We start from the raw sequence: 20,069 nt of genomic DNA on the forward strand, positions 1-20,069 counted from the left end.
ATAGAAATCTACAGACTTCTCCCTCTTAATCTCTCTCCATCACTTTCTTCTGCTCCCTCTCTTCTTTTAACTAAAAATTTCCTGATATAATGCCTCAATATAGTTTGTCTCTAGGGCACTTTTCATGTCATCAATTTGTTAGCCATTTGGAGGGGAAGCAGGGTGACTGGTGGTTAAGAACATGGGCTTTGAGTCCGGTGGACCTGAACTAGATCACTTTCTAGCTATGGGATCTTGAAAAAATGACTTAGGTTCACTCTATGAGTCTGGGCCTCTTCTGTAAATTGAAAATAATGATAGTACCTACTGGATAGTACTGTTGTAAGGATTAGATGTGATCATGTATGTGCAGCAAGTAGCAAAGAGTCTAGTGAATACTAAATTCAAAATAAGTGTTAATTATTACTACTGTTATTACTGTAATCATACAAGTAGTTACAGGGACCAAGCTCTCCTTGCATCACAAAATGAAGTAGGAATGAGATGCAAAGTTAAATTCTTCACATTACTTGCTTTGGAATCTAGAGAAATCTTCCAAACTTACTCCCTAATCCAACTTTACTCCCATCATCAACCATTCTAAAGTTACTTCCTCAAATGTTTCTAACTTCAACTCATTTTCCTTGACTTCTATTATTTGGGATCATTCTATAATTTCAAAATGAGAGCTACAGCTGCCAGACTTCCCTCAAGAAATGAAGTACTACACACTGGAAAGAATCTTAAGGAAAGAGTATCACCAAGATTCTGTGGTGAGTTTAAGTCTCTCTAAAAAGACAATATGGGAAACAGAAGTCAGAGAAATAGGCAAGGGAAAATACAACATTGTATTAGCCAATGGCAACCACGTATAGTGGTAATCCAAATAGGTAACCACAGAGAAAGATAAAGCATAGGTTGTCCATGAACAAGAAGATTTTCCGTTTTAAGGAAATGTACAAGGGTCCAGGACTTTGGCATAGGACATGGTTTGCTTTCCTGTAATGTTATTTTAAATCTTCTCCTTAGTTTCAGATGGCTGAAGAAAATAACTTGTAGGATGTTTCAAAGTAGAGCTGTTGAAAACCAAAGAGTATTAAAAAAGCCCTGTTTTGGAGGAGAGAAAACAGAGACAGAAAAACTAGAAAACTAGAGTTAGGTTAAGCAGAGAGGTGTGGGCACTAAATCCTTGGAACTCCTGCTATAGGTAGGGCACACTATCTACAAGGACTTTTACCCAAAAGATAATGAAAAGATTTCCCAGATTACAAACTGAGAAACTAAGCAATTGACAGGATGGCATATCATCATGACTTTCAGGGCCATAAATCAACCACCAAGATCTTCATAACACATTTATCTGCTCTACAAATTAGATGTGAGGATGACTTGGCTTGATTCTGGCTTCCTTCCTTTTCCATGTGCATCACTTCCAAAGTGAAGCTCTTAATTCAAGACACTGAATTTTTCACATTCAGAAAGATATTCTTCAAGAGAAGGTAGATTCTCTTGCTAGAACCTCCAAACAAGCTTTCATGTAAATTGCCTGTATATCCTAGGATTTCATCTAAATAATTAATTTCTGCATCTAAAGAAAGGTTTAATTTAGTTCAATATAATAGATGTGTTCAATGAGTTATCTGCGATATTATTCGAACATCACTTTTATGTAAATACAGATTAACTGCTAGTAAAAGTCTACAACCTGTATTTAACAGGAAAATTTAAAAACAAAGTTACAAGCTACTCATGCCTTTAAAAATAAATATTGAAGTAATAAATAACCACTCCTCAAATACTTTGACTTCCTTTAAAAATAACCACAAAAGACAATCATATAGCAAGAAACTGACTACTCCATATCTTGAAGAAATGTTATTCCAAAGATGAGATATGCTGTCATTAACGGAATTCCCTTTTTAAAGTTCTCAATGAATACAGGTATACAATATGCTTTCAATTATAAGTATTCTTGGAAGTTAACATTTTCCCAATGAGAAAGTTAAACGAGCTTTTAAAAACATATTCCCATCCCATCAATCCAACTCTATTCATCTTTAGGCACAGAAACAAATGGTGAAAAGTTTGCTAGACTAAAAGACAATCTGTTACTGACCAGCTATGTGATTATCTTTCCAACTAAATTGCCTCATCTTTAGGACCTAAAAATTGCCTGTGATCTCCAGGGTCCAATGTTACTCTAAAATTACTCTTCTATACTCTTTAAGTGAGATATCTATTTACACTTTGCAATATGTCTGTGTTTTGTTTGTATCTTATTTCATGGCCAGAATAAGACCTTCTAAGAACAGAAATTAATTTTTCTAAAGTGGTTCTCTACTAAGCAGTAGCTGACACAAGATCTTTTCATAATACAAGAAAAATATAAATGAATCTGTTAAGTGACTTAATTCCCCATCTTTAGTAATAGTGCTTACCTATGTAAAAAGTGAATGATAAACTGATTTCGCAAATGAAAGTTCTGTTAGTTAAAATATATCACCTACTTGACAATATTAAAGACTATTACCTTTGAGCTATTATTCATCTAGACAATCAACAAAAGACAAGATAGTCCTACCACATTTTAATAAACCACTCTGATGTCACTGCAAAAGCTTTCAGATACTTAAAGAAAATTGGTTCCTTTAAAAAACTTGTGGAGTTCTCACTTTAAACTTTGTAGCAGCAATCCCAAGTTTCTTACTGCTAATTTATAAAAGCCAGTTTAATATTATCCAGTATTTTATCAAACAGAAAATTTCCATTTCTGTAAAAGGTCAGAAACTTTTCCTTTAAAAAGGTACTATTATTAGTTGAGGTTTATATTTATTAGACCATCCAGCTTTGAAGGTAAAATTATGACACTGATCCATTTTCTAACTAAAATCTCAAATTAATGTTCTAAAAAATAGAACAAGTATAAACACTTAAAAATAATTAGTTACACTTTAAATTGAATCTGAGGAAGTCAGAATCTACATTAGATACTCAATTGTACTTACATTGCTAGTTCTACATGCTACTTATAGGACACTTCAAGTATATCATTTAGGCACTAAGAATCAGTTACTCATCTATAAAATGTAACTATTATCCTTTGGTATTGACAATGTAATGTCTAGTTCACTAGTAAGGAATTTATCACAAACATATACAAATATCTAAAGTATGTGTCTATACCATAACAATTAGTCAACTCTTAATTTTCCAAAACAAAAAGATTAAGATGAACAGGTTCAGCAAGAATCTGAATATTGAATCAATTTAATAGGCTTTTTTATCCCAGCAATTTTACTCTCTCTGAAATGGAGAACAAACGTTTTGTTTTTTTTCCTTCCACCAGCATTATTAACATAAGGCTTAAAGTACTGGTGGAATGAAATCGTACATGACGGCTGAAGTCCACACAGAGAGCTACATATAAATGCGTACTCCTGAAGAAATCAAGTATAATGTGTGTCAGTAGTGATTAAGACTAAGGTACAGAACATAAAACAGATAAAATTGCTTGAAAGGATTAATTGTGGGAATTAGAATTAAGGAAATGACATTTGTTTTTTACTTTTTCTCTTTTGTTCTACTATTTAAAAATAATGACTATATTGCTTTTCTAAGCAAAAGATACAGAAAGCTAGATCATTAAGTACAAGGGTCCAGCAGTGTTTTGCATATAGCAGAAACTCAATTTAAAAAAACGTTTGAATAAGTAAATAAAGGCATGCATTCTACCTGGGAGAAAGGAAACTAAGAAGTACATTCCCACTAATGGTTCAAGAATGAAAAAGCAGTTATTGTTTACAGTGCCACATCTATGTTTTACTGAGACTGGAATATTCATACAGCTTCCCTGAGCTGCTACTTCACACGTAATATTTATTATTATACAGCACTTAAAAAGTAAATAGGTTATCATATTGTGTGGATTTAAAAGATTTTAATTTTAAAATTAGCATAAGCATACTTGTGCTCTCTGGATTAAAAACAAAAACAAAAACACACAAAAAAGAAGGCTTTACAAAACCCATGCAATGTACTAAAAAAGATCACTTAACTGATACAGCCCTCCCCCGAAAGTCAATTCCATGCTCCCGTGCAGCTCAGTGGCGGGAGACATCACCAGCATAGAGTACCTTGAAGAGGTATTTGGAGATGAGCCAGCCATCTGCAACTTTGGGAAATCTCTTTAAAAAAAAAATAACAACAACAACACACAGATATTTAAGAAACCTGCCATCATGTTTACAGTTCCAAACTGAATAGCCCAACTAAGATGGCTACATATAATTTTGAAGCAGTAAACACTATTTTACCTACTAAACAAATGAACTCTGTTAAGATAAATATGAGCTACACTTGGTAAGTAAATGAAGCTAGTTCCTTGTAGCTTATTGTATTGGAGAGGCTAAGGTGTCTGTAAGTCATAGAAATACGTGAGCAGAAATTGTTTCCTGTTTACTTTTACCTCCATCATTCTTTCTCAGATATAATAAACTGATGAGTATAATAGACCTCAAAGAAGAGCAACAGCTTGACTGAACTTGCTGGCCATGCACCTCAGAACTTACACGATTGGTTAGGAAAAAAATTACTCACTTTGGAACTATATGGCTCAGAAAATTTCCAAGTTTAAAAATAAATACACATTTTTTAATGTTAACTTTTCTAAAAGTTATAAACAAATATATTTTGAAATGTAGCCATTCATTTTTTGCCTAAGAATTGTTAAAACTTTTATGTTTTCTTCCCTGTAGAGAGCAGCACTTAGATATTATATAAAATGTTGGTCAGTTTAACCAATGTTGACTAAATGCCTACTCTATCAAAAACACTGTTTTATTTGTTACAGCTTCTAACTCTTATTTAACAATCACCAACTGGAAAAGTACTAGAAATTTCTGCTATATTTTTCAGAAATTGCTAGTATAACAATGTGGGAAAACTCCAAAGCCAAATTTCTGAAATAACATTCCCAAAAAATAACATTTCTTTCTCTCATAGTCAAACACTGAAATCTCCAATAGTACATAGTCCCACACCTTTCCAAACACTTAGATCCTTTATAAAACCAATAAAAGACAAACACATACAGCTAGTAATGTGACATGAAAAATGAAAGGAAGGAGATACATACAGTTGTGCCACATCTACACATCTGCCATTCACTCTATCCTCTTACTTCCATAACATTTTAAACAAATATTAAATTTGGAAAAACATATCCAAAAGGATCTATAACTTGGTACGACAGTTAAAGCTCATATTAGAACATAATGTTCTTGCTATAACTACAACAAACAAAAATGAAATTTCTCAACATTGAAATGTAAATCAGAATAGAATGCTTTCCATTGCAAATAACATTAATTCCTAATATTTAAACCACATTTACTATCTCTGTCCTAAAACAAAGTTCTCTATATTATTTGTGATTTATAGATCTAAAAGCTTATCAAAGTAAAAACAATTTCCCTGAAAATCTGACTTAAAGAAATTTTACTACAAAAATGTACCAAATAAGCATATCATGACCAGATTTATGGCACTTCTTAACCAATCCCTCATATAAGGTGGGAAACAATTACTGAAAATATCGCAAAACTCAATTTATAGGGGTTTTGTGTTTGATTGTTTAAGAGACAGGTTCTCACTTTGTCACCCTGGCTGGAGCTCAGTGATGCATTCATAGCTCGCTGCAACCTCAAATTCTTGGACTCAAGCGATCCTCCTGCCTTCGCCTTGTGAGTAGCTAAGACTACAGGTGCATGTCCCCAGGCTCAACTAATGTTTTTATGGTTTTTTTTTGTAGAGACCAGATCTTGCTATGTTGCTCAGGCTGGTCTCAAACTCCTGGGCTCAATGGATTATCCTGCCGTGGTCTCCCAAAGCATTGAGATTACAGTTGCGAGCCACCATGCCTGGCCTAGATTATGTTTGTTATTTTTTTAAAAAGCTGTTAGTATGCTAGCCTCTGTGCCCTGATTTTCATTTTGGCTGTGAAAGACCATGGGAAAATTTTCTTAAATTTTTCACTTATTTGTAGGATGTAATTGCTTTAATTATAATTTAATGCGATTAAACCATTCTAGACAAGTTAAAAGCAACCAGAAATATCTGGACCAAACAACAATCCACTATATTCCAAGTTATCTGTAGTCAAATTTCAACAACTCTCATTTTACAGATGAGAAAAGGCAGGCCCAGAGACAAGGCTGCCAAGACCCAGCAATTGGTTTTCTCTGTCACTTCAAGCTGACCTACTCCTTAGGAGATAGGCAGGACCTGACTGATGGAGGATAATTAGTCAGTTGGTTTTCCTGGTTGGTTAGAGTTCTCACTGACAACCCCAGAAAGACGGGGGAAAAACATGAGGTAGTGAAACATGTAATGGGAAGGAATATAAATATTTTTTATATAAAATGTAAATCCTTAGGAAGTAGAAGTGCTGCTCTTTAAATAAACAAGTGTATGACAAAGCTCACATTATTTCAAAGTGGCCCAGGGCTTGTTTGTAGAAGGGGTTCTTATTTGAGATGGAAACAAAACCTTTTGTTATAAAATATATAATGTTAAAAGAAAGTGAAACAGTATTTAACACTATGTAGCTTAGAAAAATAATTGACACAATACCAAAGAAACCAGGTTCAGAAAGCATTTTGCTCAAGAACAAAATGCATTCAAATACAACAGTATAATTATGCCATATAGTTATTTCAGGAGTAAGTTTCTGAAATTTCAGGCAAAGGCAGAATCAACTCAGAGATGGATATGCAATAGAAGAATGCTTCTATACTGAATACTGAAGACAGACAGCATTTCCTGACCCAAGAAGTATGTACTTTTCAATATCAAATAATTGATTCATAATTTTATTAATATTGAAATTAGCCCTCACAAAGAAAAGACTATTGGCCACTGTTTTAAACAAATAAATTTTCCTTGATAAGACTGAATATGTTTCTAATTCATGAATATGATATTTATTCTTCTATATTTTTCATGTCAGCCATGTTCCAACTTTGTTTTCTATTCATTTCCATTTCTTTGATCATTGAATCACTATCATGATTGATATAATCGATGAATTTTAACACTTATGCAAAAAGTAAACCTTTAGCTTTCGCTATATTTATTCTATTTTTTTTCTCTCTCTCTGCATATATATTTTTTTCTAATAAAGTTGCAGGTAGATACCTTTATATAAATGTACCAAGATGGAATATGGAAAGACTTCTAGATAAAATGGTCTGTAAATGGATTACCATTTGTAAAACAAATAAAACTAATTATAAGTGATCAGATAATAATTCAGATTTTTCACAAGTCTTGTCTATAAATTGGCAGTATCATATAGAACATATTCTATTACTAATACTGTTAAGGCAAGTTGCTTAAAATCTTTCACTTTGTATTTACATACGAGGAAAATTTTTCAGTGAAGCAACAGTTAAAAATGCTACAGTACTGTAATTCAGCTAACAATGAGACTATCTTTTATACAGCATTTTTCATCTTTTAACAGGTTCTGAAGTTAAAAGGTAGTACTATATATAACTTTTCTTAAGCTTTAAAAATACTGCTTTAAAATGCCATTTACAGGTAGGTGGTAGGTATTAACATCTTAGAAACAAAGTATTTGTTCATTGATTAAATAATTTTTAAAATACTGAGTACCTAAATTGTGCTAATCTTTTGAAGTTTATCAAGTGCAAATCTTTTGAAGTTTAAAAGTCATAACTTTAAAGAAAAGAAAATGTAAAAAAAGTTTAATAAAATAAAAATATAGATCACATGAACAATGGCAATCAACTAAACAGTGACAACTATTAATGAAAATACCCTTCATCAAATTAAAGTATTTGAATTTATGGATAATAAGAGTAATAAAAATATTTTAAATTATATCAAATATATCTGTACTATGGGTTCATCTCAGGTTCTTATACCAAGAAATCTAAGCCCCAGGCTTAGTGGCTTACACCTGTATTCCCGGCCCTTTAGGAGGTGGAAGCAGAAGGATCATTTGAGCTCAGCGGTTCGAGATCAGACTGGGCAACACAGTGAGACTCTGTCTCTATAAAAAATTTAAAATTTAAAAAAAAAAAAATCTATGACAGCTATTTAAACATTCAAAGATTTAAAGTAAAAATATAGTGTATATGCAAACACATAAACATTTGGCATTCAAAATTCTAACATACTTCAGTCAACTCTTAATTAGGCTATATATTAGAACAAATAATACATCAGGATGGGAATTTATCATTAGACGTCTAGCAAAGCAGCTTGCAGCGATATTGTTCACCTTAAGGAAAAGAGGTAACAATACCATAAAATGATTCTGAAAAGGACAACTCATTGAAATTAGAACATCAGAAAGATGTAGGAACTGGGATTATTATTATGATACCCTTCTAAAATGAACAAAGTCCACTAAATTGTGCAATCTTTCCCCTCTTCTATAAAATGAGAAATATTTACTTTCTTTAGATGATTAGCACAGTAAAGTAATATTAGCAATATTAGCTAATTAATAATTAGCTAATTAGTAATTTAGCAATATTAGCTAAAGTAATATTAGTGCAATAAAGTAAATATTAGCACAATAAAGTAAGCAAAATTGTTGAATTATGTAGCAAAATTAATAAGAAAGCAATTTTCCATGATTAAAAATAAAGTATGACTTGCTCATTACAAGTACTGCAAATTGCTCTATGCTAATTTGCAAAAATCACAAGGTCAAACTGGAAATGTCTCATTAATTTTCTGACAGAAACTCAAAGGGCTACAAACAGATAAATGAACATAAACATGAACTACCATCAGAGATCATCAATTTCTGTTAAAGACATGAAATTGGATTATATTGTAGACTAAAACATTTCTTTAACTCTCTTATTATAAAGAAGACATTCAAAAAAATCTCAGATAATTTTATCAATAGTAGAATTTATTTAACTCTTTTCATAGTATCATCTTCTTTGTGATAATCCCCCTTCCCCAGAAGCCAAATGTAAATTTTGAATCATTTTATTTGAAGAGATTTTGAAAGTGATGTTCATGTAAAATAAACCTGAAAAATTCCCCAGTGTACCAAAGTTTAGAACCATTAATAAATCTCTCATTCTGTAAATAAGTAAATATTTAAATTGGTGAATGAAAATGATTCCTTGAAAATTCTAGTTTGGTTATAAAATATAAAGATCATTTTGTCTATATTTCCTTATAAATAAATACAAATACATAAGATTTTGTTCACCCAGAAATACCTATAACAAACACAGTAATTAAGAATGCTACAATAATATGACTCAAACAGAAGCAAGTAACCAAGTATATGAGAATTGTGTTATAAAATTTTAGACATTCAAAACAATATAAAACATTACAGAACTAAGGAAAATATTTCATAAGTTTTAAAACAGAAATCATAAAGTCTCAAATGAAAAATAAGTATAAAATAACAAACTACCAACAGTAATCACGTATGAAGACTAATCAACGGAGAAAAAAGGTCACTACTGATCAAAATGGGTTTATATAAAAATTAGTTCCACATGATAATAAATAGTTTTTTTCCTATTTTAGGGTAATTAAAAACTCTCTCCACAAAAGAAATACGCAAAAGTCATGAACAGAAAATGAAAAAAACAACATGAAAATATATTCAATTTCATTTCTAAATACGTATAAATTAACATAACAAGATTATGTGTATATATGTATATATTACATTATATAAAATGTGTAGCTCTCTGTTTTTAGAAACTATGTAGTGATTATTTTCTCCCAAATCTTAAATGTATTATAAAACATTAATATAAGATTCATTTTATTCCATATGCAATTTAAAACATTGAATCAAATTTACTAAGGTATACATAACCCCGGATGCTTCGAGAATTACATGAATACGATGATTTTTCTGAGATACAATATCTGCTTCAGCTTTCCTGAATTTCCAAGTACATAACTTAAAAGGGTGTTTCTCAGAGTGGCCTCTCCCATTGTCTAAAAGCCAAACTCTGGTGACCTTAAGAGCCAATTTCTTATCTCTGGTATCATGTTTTGGCCTGAGTATACGGGATTTTATTGGATGAATTGTGTTCATATGTTACTACAGAAACAATTTAAGTCTCATTTTCCAACAAAAGTTGGAAAATCTTCAAAAATGAACAAAGAAAACTCAAAAGCCAAATGAACAGGTTTATGATTATCCATTGTTTCTAACAGTGTTTACATTGAACTTCAAAAGATGGCCTCATGGGGAGGTAACTGTTTATCATCTAAGTCAGGAAGAGCTTTGAGGTTCAAGCCAGAGTTCCTGAGCAATGCTTAGGTATCATAACAGTTCAATTGGATTAGAGAAATTCTAAAATGTCAAGTCACAGGAGTTCTAACTCATTTTAAGAGTCCAAATCCAAGCCCTATCAGAAAAAAATAAAGAAAATATTACTCTTACATCAATTTTTCAACAAATATTGACTGAGTTTCTGCCATATCGTAGGCACTGCTCTAGAGATTTGGGATACACCAATGAACAAAACAGATGAAGATCTTAGCCCTGGTAAAGCTTACATTTTAGTGGAGGTGAAGAAAGATAATAAACAATAATCATAATAAGTACACAACATAATATGCTAGAAGTTAAGACTTAATGTAACTCAGGGGAAAGAGGTCAGGAGTGCTTGAGGTTGAAAGGAGGGGAGGTGATTTATTATTTAAAATATAGTGGAAGGGTTAAACCTCATGGAGTAGTTTTCAAATGGATGAGGGTGTTAACCATTCAGATACTAGAAGAAGTGTGCTCCTTACACAGTAAACAGCCAGTGCAATGGTGCCCTGTGGTAGAATGTGCCTGATATAGTCAAGAAAAATCAAAAGACTGATAAGGGTAGAGAACAGTAACTTGTGGGGGAAAAATTAGCTGTACACAAATATAACTGAAAAAATATTAAGAATCAATATAAAATCTAAACTGAATGTGAGTCAGCAAGCCAAATGTTAATAAGTATAATTAGCAGATTAAATTATAGGCAATTTAACAGTGTCTTACATTTAATCATTTTTTCTTTAATAAGTGCTACATTTCTAATTGACAGTCTATACTTGTCTGGTATACTCAGCTTTTTCTTTTTTTTTTTTTTTCTTTTGGAGATAGAGTCTCACTCTGTTGTCCAGGCTGGAGCGGAGTGGCACAATCATGGCTCACTGCAGCCTTGGTCTCCTTGGGCTCAGGTGATCCTCCCACCTTAGCCTCCCAAGTAGCTGGGACTACAGATGCACGCCTACATGCTCAGTTAATTCTTTTTTTTTTTTTTTTTCTAGAGGCGGGGTTTCACCATGTTGCCCAGGTGGGTCTCAAACTCCTGGGGCTCAAGTGATCTGCCTGCCTTGGCTCCCAAAGTGCTGGGATTACAGGCATGAGCCACTGCACCTGGCTAACTTTTTCATTTTAATCAGTTATTTTCCATATACACTTTACAAAAATCACTAATACATCCCATCCTCATGTCACCAAGCTGAAGTTTACAACGTTGTCTCTGATGACTTTACTGCTAAATTTCTATTTTTCTTAATCTATGTGGCCTACCAGTCAGTCCATAAATAATCAGAGTCACAGATGACATTTTAAAGAACTGTAATTTTCATTTGAGGTACTTCTATGCCTCTTTCTTGTGTAAAGCCTTCCCTCGCCCATCCAAGAAAAACAGATTTACTTCTTTGTGTTACACCATGCTCGTTAATATACTTCTATTATGACTTGATGACATTAGTACACACAATTATTTGTTAATGCGTCCTTATTCTACCTTTCAAGACTGAGTTTCATGTGAAAGCATACCTTATTAATCTCATATCCTGGGCCCCCAGCACAGGGCCTAAATTTGTTGTTGAATAAGAGAATGAATGAGGTAAAGAGAATAGAAAAATTGTAAGAAAAAAAATTGTGGGTGGAGGGAAGCCAAAAAAAGCAGAAAGTACACATTAAGTGTAAATTTAAGGCATCTGTTTCAGAAAAAGAACAGGGAACTCAGGTTATGATTCATTTCCAAAGCAGAGAAAAAGTAGAAGTAATACTTGGCCAAGAAAAATATGGAGGGGTGATGGTAAAGGAGTATTCCTTGGGACTTCTTTTTACTGTGCTCTGTGACAAACTGTCCAGCTTTCTAAAATAAGTGAGGATCAAGGAGTTAGAATCTTACATATTATAATCGAAAGTGGGATCCTCCCCATTTTAAAATGTTTTAATGGGAAGCAATAGAATTTGGGGGAGTTATACGTTTATTCTTTGTAGTAAATTTGCTGTTGCTATGAGTTTTGAAAAATAGAGAGAGTCATGTAACCATGATTATGAGACACATAACAGTTTCATCATGCAAAGAAACTCCTTCATCATGATGCTTGTCAACCCCCACCCTGCAACCTTTAATCCCTAGTACCACTTATCTATTCTCTGATACTACAGTTTGGTCTTTCCTAGAATGTCAAATAAATGGAATCATACGTAATCTTTAGGGTTTTGCTTCTTTCATTTAGCCATAATATATCTGACATTTATACATGTTGTTGTGTGTGGAAATTTTTTTTCCTTTTTATTACTGAGTTTGTCCAGTGTATGAACATACAACAGTTTATCCAGGCATCACATGAAAGATACTTGGGTTGTTTCCAGTTTTTGACAAAAGAGCTTGATAAAGGTGTGTAGTGCTACCTAATATGGTTTGAATTTGCATTTTCCTAATTACTAATGATGTTGAACATCTTTTCATTCGTTTACTTGCCATATGTGTATCTTCTTTGATGAAATATCTGTTCAGCTCTTTGCATATTTTAAAATTGGATTGGTTTTCATATTATTAAGGTTTTTATAGCAATTCTTCGTATATTATGCATACAATCCCTTTGTCAAACATGTGATTTGCAAATATTTTTTCCTGGTCTATGCCTTGTCTTATCATTAACAGTGTCTTTCAGGGAGTAAAAGCTTTTAATTTTGATGAAGTCCACTTTATCAATTTTTTTTGTTTTATGGATTGTACTTTTGTTGTTATATCTAAAATCTGTTTGCCTATAAACAAAGATATTCTACATTTTTAAGAGTTTTATACTTTTACATTTTGTGTTTACGTCTATAACCCACCTTGAGCTAAATATGAGGTAAGGAACAAGGTTCACTTTTTTTTTTGCACACAGGTATTCAATTAATCCTAGCCTATTATTCTTAAAGGTTATCACTTTTCCATTAAATTATCTTTGCATTAGCAAAATGAATCAAGCACATTTATGTGTATCTTTTTCCAAACTCTCTATTCTATTCTTTTTTTTTTTTTTTTTGAGACGGAGTCTCACTTCGTCACCAGGCTGGAGTGCAGTGGCACGATCTCGACTCACTGCAATCTCTGCCTCCTGGATTCAAGCAGTCCTCCTGCCTCAGCCTCCTGCGTAGCTGGGGCTACAGGCACGTGCCACCATGCCCAACTAATTTTTTGTATTTTTAGTAGAGACGGGATTTCACCATGTTGGCCAGGATGGTCTCGATCTCTTGACCTCATGATCCGCCTGCCTCGGCCTCCCAAAGTGCCGGGTCTATTCTATTTATCTATATGTATAAGCTTTTACCAATGACACACTGATTACTGCATCTTAACAGTAAGTCTTAAAATCAGATAATTTGAATTTCCAACTTAGTTCTTCCTTCATGAAATTGTTTTGCCTATTCTAGTTACTTTGCCTAGCCATATAAATTTTAGAGTAAGTTTTATATCTACAAAAAAAGCCTTCTAAAACTTTGAGATTGCATTGAATCTATAGAATATGAAAAGAACTGACATCTTAACAACGAGTTTTCCAATCTGTAATGAAGAATTACCCATCCAAAATATCAACAGTATCAATGTTGACAAACCCTGTTGTAAACTTCTGTAGATGCCCTTTAAGGAAGTTTTCTTCTAATACCTAGCTGTAAAGATTTTTTTAACATGAATTAAAGTTGAATTTTGTCAAATGCTTTTCTATGCACCTATTAGTAGGATCCTATGATTTTTATTCTTTAGTCTGCTAATAAAATGAAATACATCCATTTTCAAGTACTGAAGCATTCTTGCATTCCAGTTTGATCTGTCAATATTTATTGAAGATTCTGATGTCTGTGTCCATGAGGTGTACTGGTATGTACAGTCATTTCTTGTTTTAATGTATTTCACTTTATTGTGCTTTGTAGATATTGTATTTTTTACACGTTGAAGGTTTGTGTCAACCTTGCATCCAGCAAGTCTTTCGGTGCAATTTTTCCAATAGCATGTGCTTACTTTGTGTCTCCCTGTCATGTTTTGGTAATTCTCACAGTATTTCAAACTTTTTCATTATTATTGTATCTGTTATGGTGAACTGTGATCAGTGATCTTTGATGTTACTATTGTAATAATTTTGGGGCGCCATGAACCACACCTGTATAAAACGGCAAGCTTAATTGATAAATATGTGTGTTCTGAATGCTCCAGCTACTGGCCATTTCCCATCTCTCTCTTTCTCCTCAGGTCTCCCTATTCCCTTGAGACACAACAATATTGAAATTAGGCCAGTTAATAATCCTATAATGGCCTCTAAGTGAAGAGTGGCATATATCTCACTTTAAATCAAAAGCTGTACACGATTAATCTTATTGAGGAAGGCATGTCAAAAACTGAGATAGCCAAAACCTAGGTCTCTTGTGCCAGTTAGCCAAGTGGTGAATACAAAGAAAAAGTTCAAAGGAAATTAAAAGTACTATTCCAGTGAACACATGAAGGAAGTGAAAGAGCCTTATTGCTGATATGAAGAAAGTTTGAGCAGTCTGAATAGAAGACCAAACCAGCCACAACATTCTCTTAAGCCAAAGCCTAATCCACAGTAAGGTCCTCTCTTTAATGCTATGAAGGATGAGAGAGGCAAAGACACTGCAGAAGAAAAGTTTGAAGCTAGCAGAGGTTGGTTCATGAAGTTTCAGAAAAAAAGCCATCTCTGTACATAAAAAAAATAATAAAACAAAAAGGTGAAGCAGCAAGTGCTGATGGAGAAGTTGTGGTAACTTATCCAGAAGACTGAATGAAGATAACTGATGAAGGTGGCTACACTAAACAACAGATTTTCAATGTAGACCTAACAGCTTTATATTGGAAGAAGATGCCATCTAAACCTTTCATAGTAAAAGAAGAGAAGTTAATGCCTGGCTTTAACGCTTCAAAGGACAGGCTGACTCTCTTATTAGGGGCTAACGCAGCTGGTGGCTTTAAGTTGAAGCCAATGCTTATTTACCATTCCAAAAAATCCTAGGGTACTTAAGAATTATGCTAAATCTACTCTGCCTGAGCTCTATAAATGGAGCAACAAAGCCTGGATGACAGCTCCTCTGTTTACAGTTTGGCTTACTAAATATTCAAAGCCCATTGTTTTGATCCACTACTCAGAAAAAAGATTCCTTTCAAAGTATTACTGCTCACTGACAATGCACCTAGTCACCCAAGAACTATGACAGAGATGTACCAGGAGATTAATGTTGTTTTCATGGCTTCTAACACAACATCCAATCTGTAGCCCAGGGATCAGGAAGTAATTTAGACTCAAGTCTTACTATTGAAAAAGTATATTTCTTAAGGCTCTAGCCTCCATAGACAATGAGTCTTCTGATGGATCTGGGCAAAGTAAATTGAAAATCTTCTGGAAAAGATTCATCAAGAACATTCGAGATTTATGAGAAGAGGTTAAAATATCAACATTAACAGAATATCAACATTAACAGGAATTTGGAAAAAGTTGATTCCAACTCTCATGGATGACTTAGAGGGGTTCAAGACTTTGGTGGAAGGAGTCACTGCAGATAACATGGAAATAGCAAGAGAACTAGAAGTAGAACTTGAAGATGTGACTGAATTATTGCAATCTTATGATCAAACTTGAACAGATGAGGAGTTCCTTCTTATGGATGAGCAAAGAAAGTGGTTTCTTGAAATGGAATGTACTCCTGGTGAAGACACTGTGAACATTATTGAAATGACAACAACAGAAGATTTAAGATATTAAATGAACTTAGTTGATAAAGCAGTGGCAGGGTTTGAGAGTATTGACTCCAATTTTGAAAGAAGTTCTACCGTGGGTAGAACGCTACCAAATAACACTGCATGCTACAGAGAAACCTTTCATGAAAGGAAGAGTCCATGGATGCAGCAAAATTCACTGCTGTCTCTTTGCTGTTGTTGACATGGGGTCTTGCTATATTGCCCAGACTGGTCTGGAACTCAAGTGATCCTCCTGCCTTGGCTCCCAAGTGCTGGGATTATAGCTGTAAGCCACTGTGCCCAGCCCATTGTTGTCTTAAGACATTGTCATATCCACCCCATCCTTCAGCAACTAGCACATCAATCAGTCAGCAGCCATCAATATTGAGGCAAGACCCTCCACCAGCAAAAAGGTAATGACTTGCTGAAGGCTCAGACGATTGTTAGCATTTTTAGCAGTAAAGTAGTTTAATTAAGGTATGTACATTTTTTAGACATAATGCTATTACACACTTAATAGATTACAGTGTAGTGTAAATACAACTTTAAATACGCACTGGGGAAACCAAAAATTTTGTGTGACTTGCTTTATAGCAACATTTACTTTATTGAATTAGTCTTGAACTGAACAAGCAATATACCTCAGTATGAGCAGAGTTTCCTTTTCTTGTAATATTTTGTCTAATTTTGTATCAGGCTAATAGTTTCCTTATAAAATGAGTTGGGAAATGTTATCTCCTATTTTCTGAGATGGATTGAATAGGATTACTATTATTACCTTAATGGCTGGTTGCAATCAACAGCAAAAATATCTAGGCCTGGAGTTTTCATTGTTGGAAGGTTTTAAATACTGATTCAACTTTAATATATAGGACTATTTGTGTTATCTATTTCTTTATGAGTTTTGTTAGGATTTGTCTTTCAAGAAATTGGCCCATTTCCTCCACAATTAACTTATTATCCTTTGAATGTAGGGTCTGTAGTCATATGCCCTCTTTCATTCCTGATATTGGAAATTTGTATCCTCTCTCATTTTCTTGATCAGTCTAACCAGAAGTTTATGAATTTTATTAATGATTTCAAGCAATCATCCTTTCATATCACCAATTATTGTTTTTGCTTTTAATTTCATTGATTTCTGCTTTTATCTATTATTTCCTTCATTTTGCTTGTTTTGGGTTTAATTTTCCCTTCTTTATTTAGTTTCTTTTTCTTTTTTCTTTTCTTTTGTTTTTTTTTTGAGATGGAGTTTCACTCCTTGCCCAAGCTGGAGTGCAGTGGCGCGATCTCGGCTCACTGCATCCTCCGCCTCCCGGGTTCAAGTGATTCTCCTGCCTCAGCCTCCTAAGTAGCTGGGATTACAGGCACACACCACCATGCCTGGCTAATTTTTTGTATTTTTGGTAGAAACGGGGTTTCACCATGTTAGTCAGGCTGGCCTTAAACTCCTGACCTAAGGTGATCCACTAGCCTTGGCCTAAGTGCTGGGATTACAGGCGTGAGCCACCGTGCCCGGCCCCTTTTTTAGTTTCTTAAGGTGAAAGCTTAGGTTACTGATTTCAGACCATTCTTTCTAAGTAAGTTTTTAATGTTTTAAATATCCTTCTAAGTGCTGCTTTAATTGCATGCTACACATTTTGATACGACGCATTCTAGCTTTTCATTCAGTTCAAAAGACTAATTTTCCTAAAGAATCCCTCTTTGATGCAAGAGTTATTAGCAAAGACTTGGAACCAACCCAAATGTCTATCAATGATAGACTGGATTAAGAAAATGTGGCACATACACACCATTGAATACTATGCAGCCACAAAAAGGGATGAGGTCATGTCCTTTGCAGGGACATGGATGAAGCTGGAAACCATCACTCTCAGCAAACTATTACAAGATCAGAAAACCAAACACTTCATGTTCTCACTCATAAGTGGAAGTTGAACAATGAGAACACATGGACACAGGGTGGGGAATGTCATATACTGGGGCCTGTCTGGGGGTGGGTGGCTAGGGTAGGGATAACATTAGGAGAAATACCTAATGTAGGTGACAGGTGGATGGGTGCAGCAAACCACCATGGCACATGTAAAGTATAATTTCTTTAAAAAAGTGTATTTTTACATTTTCAAACATTTGGTGATTTTTCAGATATCTTCTGCTCTTGACATCTAGTTTCATTCCATTACAGAGAACATACTTTATATGATTTCAATTCTTTTAAATTTGCTAAGGTTTCTTTAATGGCTCAGAATAAGATCTTTTTTAATGTTCCACTTGCCCTCGAAAAGAATATATATTCTGCCACTGAGGAGTATTTTATAAATATTAATTATAAATGTTGGGGTGGCCAGGCACAGTGGTTCACACTTGTAATCTCAGCACTTTGAAAGTCTGAAGTGAGAAGACCGCTTGAGCCCAGTAGTTCGAGACCAGCCAGGGCAACATAGTGAGACCTAGCCTCTACAAAAAATCAAAAAATTAGCTGGGTGTAGTGGTGTGTTCCTGTAGTCCCAACTACTCAGGAACCTGAGGTGGGAGAATCATTTGAGCTTGGGGATGTGGAGGCTGCGGTGAGCCATGATTGTGCCATTGCACTCCAACCTGGGTGACAGGGTGAGATCCTGTCTTAAAAAAAAGTTGGGGGCCAGGCACGGTGGCTCACACTTGTAATCCCAGCACTTTGGGAGGCCGAGGCGGGTGGATCACGAGGTCAGGAGATGGAGACCATCCTGGCTAACACTGTGAAACTCCGTCTCTACTAAAAATACAAAAAAATTAGCCGGGCGTGGTGGCGGGCAACTGTAGTCCCAGCTTCTTGGGAGGCTGAGGCAGAAGAATGGTGTGAACCCAGGAGGCAGAGCTTGCAGTGAGCTAAGATCGCGCCACTGCACTCCAGCCTGGGGGAAAGAGCGGGACTCTGTCTCAAAAAAAAAAAAAAAAAAAGTTGGGGTGTTTTATAAATGTCAGTTGGCTGATAATATTGCCAAGATCTTTTGTACCCTTACTAGTCTTCTGTTTACTTGATCTACTACTATGAGAGGAGTGTTGACATTGCTAAGTATAATGTAGATTTTTCTATTTTCTCCTCTCAGTTCTGTTACTTTTTGCTTTTTAGACTCTGTTATCAGCTGCATACATACTTTGGTTTTGTTCTGTCTTCTTGGCAAATTAATCTGCTTTTTAATATGTAAATGTCCAACTTCATCCCTGTCAGTTTTCTTTGTTCTGAAATCTACTTTGATATATAATTAAATCTACTCCAACTTTCTTTCAATTACTTTCTGCATGGAATAACTTTTTCTATCCTTTTAACCTATCTTTATCACTATAATTAAAATGGGTTTCTGTATATATTGAGTCCTTTTTTTACCCAGTCAAAAAATCTCTTTTAATTGGTGTGCTTAGGCCATTTATATTTAACATATCTATTAATAAGGTTTGATTTAGGTCTACCATTTTATTGTTTGTTTTCTGTTTATCCCTTTTTTCACCACCTTCTTTTTCGATAACTTTAATGTTTTAATGTTCCATTTTAATTTATTTATTGGCTTTTTTGGCTAAAAACTCTTAGTATCTTTATAGTCACTACTTTATGAAATAGAATACCTAATATTTAATAGTTTACAGTTAACATTTTAGCATTTCAACTAAATATATATAACCACATAGTTCCCTTTACTCTGTAGCCTTTGCTTTAAAAGTCACTTGTACTATACATGCAAACCTGGAAACCTTCCCCAGCAATGCCATAATTTTGCTTTCAAGAGTAGAGTCAGGGCCAGGCATGGTGGCTCACACCTGTAATCCCAGAACTTTGGGAGGCTGCAATGGGAGGATTGCTTGAGTAGTCACATTGAAAGACCTTAATAGAAGAGAAAAACTCTGCTGTATTTATTTAGATATTCACAGTTTCTGTTGCTCTTTCTTCATTCATGAAGTTCCAAGTTTTCTTCTGATACCATCTCCCTTTAGCCTGAAGAACTTTTGTTAGCATTTCTTTTAGACCAGATTTGCTAGTAATAATTCTTAGTTTTCCTTTATCTGGGAATTTCTTTATTT

The 20,069-nt window shown here is 34.1% G+C and overlaps 2 protein-coding genes and 1 pseudogene across 7 annotated transcripts in view; 2 read left to right on the forward strand and 1 right to left on the reverse strand.

Annotated features, from left to right (window-relative positions):
- RUNDC3B (RUN domain containing 3B) overlaps positions 1-20,069 on the reverse strand; it is a 194,730-nt gene that overhangs the window by 123,750 nt on the left and 50,911 nt on the right. For 3 of the 6 annotated variants that reach the window (XM_031013230.3, XM_055346845.2, XM_019031631.4), the window contains exon 3: positions 4,113-4,163. The exons of the other annotated variants lie outside the window; for them this stretch is intronic. In XM_031013230.3, the coding sequence (XP_030869090.1) occupies positions 4,113-4,163 (51 nt within the window). The remainder of the gene's footprint in view (positions 1-4,112; positions 4,164-20,069) is intronic. 6 annotated transcript variants of the gene reach the window in all.
- ABCB1 (ATP binding cassette subfamily B member 1) overlaps positions 1-20,069 on the forward strand; it is a 208,432-nt gene that overhangs the window by 15,027 nt on the left and 173,336 nt on the right. The gene's annotated exons all lie outside the window — the stretch shown is intronic.
- LOC129523701 (tigger transposable element-derived protein 1-like) lies at positions 10,516-16,448 on the forward strand (annotated as a pseudogene).

The sequence above is a fragment of the Gorilla gorilla genome, chromosome 6 (assembly GCF_029281585.2).
Source record: "Gorilla gorilla gorilla isolate KB3781 chromosome 6, NHGRI_mGorGor1-v2.1_pri, whole genome shotgun sequence".
Taxonomy (NCBI): Eukaryota; Metazoa; Chordata; class Mammalia; order Primates; family Hominidae; genus Gorilla; species Gorilla gorilla.